Below are 6,586 nucleotides of genomic sequence, written 5' to 3'. Positions count from 1 at the left end.
ACTGTGTACTCCTCAGGGGCTGTGTGCGCTGAGTGTCAGTACGAGGTCTGATGCTTATGCCACTGTGTACTCCTCAGGGGCTGTGTGCGCTGAGTGTCAGTACGAGGTCTGATGCTTATGCCGAATATCACTCTGCCTCAGTGGGAGCTGACACCTAGTTCTTCCCCTGGAAGCAGTTTTTGTAGTCCAGTTACTTTCAGGAAACTCTTGTGTGTTTGAGACCTGATGTCTGAGCAACTGGTTTAGCATGCTGACTGGGTCCGGAGACTGGGAGGGGACTGCACAAGAGCTGAAGACTAGTGTGGTAGTGAGTGGAGCTATGAGCCAGTGTAAAAGATAGGCTAGTCTAGACTAGCTTTGGGACCAACTTGGCGTTGATTAGCCTTCAAATATTCTGTTTATGTCCATAACTGCACCTTCTTTGACTGCTGCGTTCACACCTGAGTGATCAGTGGTATGCCAGCCCAGCCCCAGCAAGCTGGCTGCTAGCCAGCAGTCTCTGAATGACAGAGCAGCGTGAAATGGTGTGCCCACAGGCTTCACTGGCAGCCAACTGCTCCAGTGCTGAAGGTCAAAACTACATGAACATTGTGGCTTCTACTGCTTCTGCTTTGTCAGATCCTTCTGGAGTAACCTGTCTGCTCAGGCAGCTGCAGGCTGGGGAATTCCTTAGGAAGGTGTAAGAGCTAGATCATGCTTTTATTGGTGTAGGATGGAAACAATGGGACTGAAGCTTCCTCAGGCTGGGGAATTCCTTAGGAAGGTGTAAGAACTAGATCATGCTTTTATTGGTGTAGGACGGAAACAATGGGACTGAAGCTTCCCGGCAACTTAAATCAAGCAAATTCCTAAAGGTAAAACTGTCCTTGCCCTGATTTTACAGGACTTGGATAAAAATATGGAATTGGTAGTACACAATCTAAGAAGCTGGTAGTCGGTATTCAGGGAGCTGAGCTGGTCGCCCTGCATGCGTGGAGAGTTTTAGAAATTAATTGGTGTTCAAGGTTTTGAGTCTGGATAGAAGCCTCTTCCAGAACATCATCAACTTCACTTTTGGGCTGAATGTTTATTGGGACAGATGTGTAGGAAACACTATGCTAGAATGTCTAGAAGCTCAGTGAAAACTGAGCTGCCTGAGACTTAATTCTGAAGGGAAGTCCTAGAGGAGATCTAGCTCTGGTAAAAAATGTGCGGTAGGATATAATGCCAAGTGTAGGGGAAAATGCCAAGCAAACTCAAATAGTCATACCTGGTACTGATTAGAACTTAGCTAGCACTTAATGCACTCCCTTTGACTTGTCACTTGTCAAACCGCTTTTACTAATCCTGCTTAAACCTGAGACATGCAGCTGATTTGTGATAGATGTTAAAAGCTCTTAGAACAGTGGCAGTGTTTACTCCAAACCTTGTATGGGCAGGAAAGGCTGTTTCACCTTACCTGAGAGGCTCAGTTTGAGCAGAGGGAGATGATGTCAGCATGCAGGAGTTCTTGGTCCTGGGAGCTGTGCATTGTTGGCTTTGGCTTGTTTGGGAGCGATGGCGTTCCTTTCCCCGAAGTTGATGAACTAAAGGAGTTAAAATAGTGGAAGTGTTCAAGGTTGACTGGTGGTGGCAAATGAGGAGATATGTGCTGTTTAAGATAAGATGCTCGAGTACTTAACTGTAATAACTTTGGGTATTGTATTGTCCAGGCCATCGCTTTGAAGAGCTCTCAGTTCAAGTTTTCTGAGTTTCTCTGCATCTTTGTGCAGGCACGTGGGGGACCTTGGCAATGTGACTGCTAAAGGAGGAGTGGCAGAAGTGGACATAGAAGATTCCGTCATTTCTCTTAGCGGACCACACTGCATCATTGGACGCACCATGGTGGTAAGTGGCTTGGTGCCTACTTGGATGGTTTAGGGAGCTTTAGAGTAGTCTCAACAGGGAGTAGAGTCCCTGGTGTTTGTTACAGAACTTTTAGTGCGAGATGTCCAGTGTGAGGAGTTCTTTGAAGTCCTGCCTGAAAGTTGTCTGTGTGTTAGCATGGCACTTGATTGCCATGAGATCTTAGTTTTCTGCCTGCCTTTCTCAAGATGTTCCTTCCATTTAACTTTTGCTTCAAGCTGTGACTAAAGCGACCTGATTTGAGGAAGGAACTGGCAATCCGGCACAGAAGCTATGAGTGCAGAAAGGCATGGCAGTGGGTGCTTCAGAGCACTAGCCCTGCGCTGGTAGCTGCCAGTGGAACTTGTGCTGTGGCCGGACTGGGCCACCTGTGAGCACTGTCGGTCTTGTTTCACTTGGAACTTCAGCCTGTGCTGACACAGCTGTGCTCCTGCACAAAACAGGCTTGGGCTGATGGCCAAGGAACAGCGAGATGTGTAGTGTAATGCTCTGGGTGGTGTGGCCAATGCACTGCACCTGCAGTGCTGCCATCACCTTTGTGTTGAGAGGGTGACCTTGCCTGGCAAGTCCAAGCTTGCTCTTGGGCTAGTAGTAAAGGCTTTCCGAAATGTGGGTGTTTGGTGGCTTTCAGTTCAAACAAATGCAGCTGAAGGCAACTTACCTTTTCTAGACAAGTTTAGTTTTAAGTTTTTAGCTTGAGTCTCAGTTTGGCATCCAGCATTACTTAACCGCAGTAAGTTCTCTGTGTAACACCCTGCTGGTAGCTGGCAATACTGCTTGTCCCTGCTGCTGCTAAGGTGAGTAGTGAAAAATGTTCATTAGTTTTGCAATGATGTGAATTAAGATATCTTCAATTCTCTTTTAGGTCCATGAAAAATGTGATGACCTGGGTAGAGGGGGAGATAATGAGAGCAAATTAACTGGAAATGCTGGCCCTCGTTTAGCTTGTGGTGTAATTGGAATAGCGAAGAGCTAAGTATTGTACCTCAAATGCTTAAGGTGACAGTGACAAATGGGCTGTATCTCACTGCAAATGCTGTACTTGCCCCTCCTTGTGCAAGCAAAAGATTTATCACTTAATCTCATTACTCCTTTGCATTCTGAGTATCACTTAAACTGTTGCAGACTGACATAATTTTGTATGATGTATATTGTAATTAAAAGCGACTCTGATGGAATGTTCTCTGTAGCCTTCTGCTAAAGCATCTGCTGTAACCATTAAGTATAACTTCACTGCCTGGAACTCCTGTTCTGTGTAATCGAAGTTGTGTAGTAGTGGTCACACCCCGAACACCACAACTTGTAGTAGATGGGGTGACCTGGAGGATTAGCCTTACGAGCTTTGGCGACACTACTCACCGAAGAGCAGCAGGCACTGTATGTATCAGGGCTTCCTCCTGGCAAAGTTGCAGCACTTGTAGGTTTCAAAGTTGGTTAATAAACTTGCTGGGCAAATACATCTTTTGTCTTGCTGTCTATAAAAAGACCCCCCCAAACCCCTGCCTCCTGACTTGCAAAAGCAGGAAACTACTTTTGCAAGTAAAACTTGGAAAAGTAGGCCCGGACTTCCTCACGTCAGTAGTTACAACTTGCTGGACACCAACAACATCCAAGTTGCTTCCAGCCGGTCACCCTGGAACAGCTTAAGGCCTGAGCTCAGTCTGTACGTGTGTTGTTACTTATGTGTCATCTGTTGTCTGGTAACAGAATCCCATGTTCTGAGGGACCCAGTGCCCTCTGCATGTTACAGTCAGGGGTTTTATGTTCTCAAGGACAGTTGCTACTTTGCAGAAATACCTCCTTGTGTACTGTGTAATGTGGTGTGATGCTTGCCTGTGACTGCGGAGTGTGTGTGCTCGTGTGCGGTGGGGAAGCCTGAAGCACATGAAATGGTCTGGCTCCAACATCTGTCCTTGTGCCTCCTCTAGACCTCTGGCTGCGTGAGTTGGATGGTTGTGAAGTGGAGTGCAAGGGAAGCTCCCTTCTTCAGGCTGTGCAGGAGTGGTCTAGTGTGGAACAGACCTTTCCTTAAAAAGGACATACGTAGTCAGAAGTTCTGTATTTCAAAACACTTTTCAGCAGTGTAATCACTGTGTGCTGTTGCCAGCTTCCATTATTTTCTTGTATGTACCTCTTAAACACAGATTTCCAAGTCTCATAATAGAGAAAATCATTCATTTTAATGAATACTTCTATCAGAATTCCTTTATGTTGTACATGAGAGATTCATGGAAGTAGGTGGTTGTAGTTCTGGACACCTGGATTCCAGTGCAGCATGTTACAAATGGCATGGCTTTTCACAGGAGAGCAAGAACACTGCAAAACCACTTTAAACTTGGTCACTGTGGGTGGCGAATGACTGTGTGCAGCCTCTACCCACCTGTACCTCTTTCTGTGGATTAATCTGTGCTCTGATTCAGCTGCTGCAGAATTAAGATAGTGACCGCACCTCCCTTAAGCGTCAAGGGGAAGCTGAACACCCACAAATACCACCATCACCTCTGTGCCTTTCAGTTCAGAGCATGGTTCTGTTGTCTTCCCTTTCCTTAAGGGGGAGAAAAACAGCAAGTACTTGGCAACTGCAGATTGAGCTGTAGCGGAATGGGGGCTCTGGCGGCTCTTACCTACTGCTTGCCACCTTCTGTCCCAGCTGTTCTCGGCACTGAACCTTGCTGCTCAGAAAGCTGGGTGTAGGCAGATCTTCCCTTCCAAACCTGTCTTCTCTTGCTGGGTTAAGCATCTGATGGCAGGCTGGCCTAGACCTCAGTGCTGTACGTAAGGATGTCGATGCAGTGCTGGGTTTACGTACAGATCATTGTAACGGACAGCCGTGGGCTCAGTAACCAAGGAGTTAGCTGCCCGTGCTGGATCTACCAGCTATGGATGCTTGTACGGAGCCAGCGGATTTTATGTACAAATTTCCGGACTGTCTCACTTTAAAGTCAGAAGTTCAGTAGTTGGAGAAAGTTAGGATACAGCCGCACTGGTGATGCTGTAATGATGATGCATTGCTAGTAGGCTTATTACACAATTACTGCTTCAAAGGCAGTAAGAAACTGTTCTGCAAAGGGCATCCCAGCTTTTCCTGGGCTTTGCTTTGTAATTCCTCCTAAGGGAAAGTGAGAGAATGCGAGGTGGCGTCTGCATGTGAACAGATAAGCCTTTCATCTTTTTCAACGCCCGTCTTCAAATCTTTTAATAAAGTGTAATCACTAAAAAAAAAAATCCTACCTCCTTACAGAATTATTTGTAGTTTGTACTAAGATAAGTCTTAAACATAAGACATAAATGCCTGACTTTGTATGCAAAAAGTTAGTGCCACTGGCCCAGTGTGCAACAAACATTAAGGACACAAGTTTTAACACATGGAAGTTGAGTTCACTACAAGTATGTAAACAGGTTGTTTTCTTTCTTTATTCTGCTATTGCAAGAACATAAAAATATATGTCCTCTCCCCAGCTCCACATTTGCTTTCCCACCCCCCCTCCCTCCCCCAGAAAAAACCACTCCCTCTGCTGCAGAGCAGCTGTGAAAAAAGTACTGGTGTGAGAGAGCAGCTGCCCTTCACTTCGGGAAGAAAAACCCAACTTTAGAAGTAGAACACACCTGTATCAAGGAGGAAAACAAAACCAAACGTGTTAAATACGCCCAGGATTCATATGACTTTTCCACTGCGCCCCCAGAGTTAACCGAGCTCCAGTGGAAGGCCTGGTGCTGCCTGCGCCTGGTGCGTGGCTGATCGATGGATGAGCGTGTTTCGGGGCAGCACTGCCCGGGCTCTGGCTCCGCTCACTGCGTCTTTCCAAACTGTTGGCGCCTGAAGAGCCAGCCACCAAGAAATAATATTTGCCTTCTTAAAATCTGACAAAATTACTGAAGTGATATGGAGAGCAGATGGTGGCACTCAGCCAAATGCAAGAATATGCACTCTCTGACCATCAGTCTGATTGACAGGTACAACGCTAGGTGGGTAACATTTTTAAACCTACCTCTAGCAGGATTACAGGAGGTAGACATGGTTAACACAGACAACAGTAGCAGCCCAGATTTGTGTGAAGGAAGAGGCACCATTTAAAAATCCTTGCACACCTTCCCGCCTCCCTTCCTTTTCCCAGCCCCATTTAAAAAAAATAGGTTAGCATTTTCTGTTGCGTTTTGGTGTTTTTCTCTTTCACCCCACTTTCCAAAAAGCATCAGTGAGTAACAAGTACAAAAGATTCTGAACTGGTGTGCTTCCCAGCCCACCACACACACAGTAATTTTATAACATCACAAGCAGAGCAGACTAAGGGTGTCTGAAGGTGTCCACTTTTTTAAAAAAAAAAGGCTAATGAGGGCAACATTTACCACAGAACTAGTCAGAGGGAGGGGGGGGAAGAAAAGTAAAGGAAAAAAATTGATTGCATTGCAAACACTAAACAAACAGTTAACTCTTCAATTAACATTTTAAAACCACTAACTTTTACCTAGTATGGTCAAGTAGATCATTAAAATGCAGCAATGTAAAAATCAAGATGACTATTACAAATAAAAATTTGCCTCTGTGAATAGCTACACAAACAGATGTATTCCTTTTAACAAATATAAACAGAGCAGTCTAATTTAGACTCCAGTACAGCATTAACATGAAGGTCAAACGTTAAGATGCTGAACACTCCTTTTCCACTTCAGTGCAGTGTAGGAAGAATAGCACACGTTAAAG

At 45.4% G+C, this 6,586-nt stretch overlaps 1 protein-coding gene across 1 annotated transcript; it reads left to right on the top strand.

Annotated features, from left to right (window-relative positions):
• The first annotated feature begins 521 nt into the window (after positions 1 to 521).
• SOD1 (superoxide dismutase 1, soluble) lies at positions 522 to 3,062 on the top strand. The gene is made up of 3 exons (XM_010137122.1): positions 522 to 679; positions 1,752 to 1,866; positions 2,750 to 3,062. The coding sequence occupies exons 1-3, from the start codon at positions 522 to 524 to the stop codon at positions 2,858 to 2,860; spliced, it is 384 nt and encodes a 127-aa protein (XP_010135424.1). The 3' UTR covers positions 2,861 to 3,062.
• The last annotated feature ends 3,524 nt before the right edge of the window (positions 3,063 to 6,586 follow it).

Source organism: Buceros rhinoceros, unplaced genomic scaffold, assembly GCF_000710305.1.
Source record: "Buceros rhinoceros silvestris isolate BGI_N320 unplaced genomic scaffold, ASM71030v1 scaffold7415, whole genome shotgun sequence".
NCBI classification, from domain to species: domain Eukaryota; kingdom Metazoa; phylum Chordata; class Aves; order Bucerotiformes; family Bucerotidae; genus Buceros; species Buceros rhinoceros.
This window is presented reverse-complemented; position numbering and strand designations above follow the sequence as displayed.

Coding starts and splice junctions, on each gene's coding strand:
- SOD1 (XM_010137122.1), top strand. CDS start 522: ATGGTGTGCCCACAGGCTTCACTGGCAGCCAACTGCTCCAGTGCTGAA. Junction 680..1,751: donor GGGGAATTCCTTAGGAAGGT/GTAAGAGCTAGA, acceptor ATCTTTGTGCAG/GCACGTGGGGGACCTTGGCA. Junction 1,867..2,749: donor TCATTGGACGCACCATGGTG/GTAAGTGGCTTG, acceptor ATTCTCTTTTAG/GTCCATGAAAAATGTGATGA.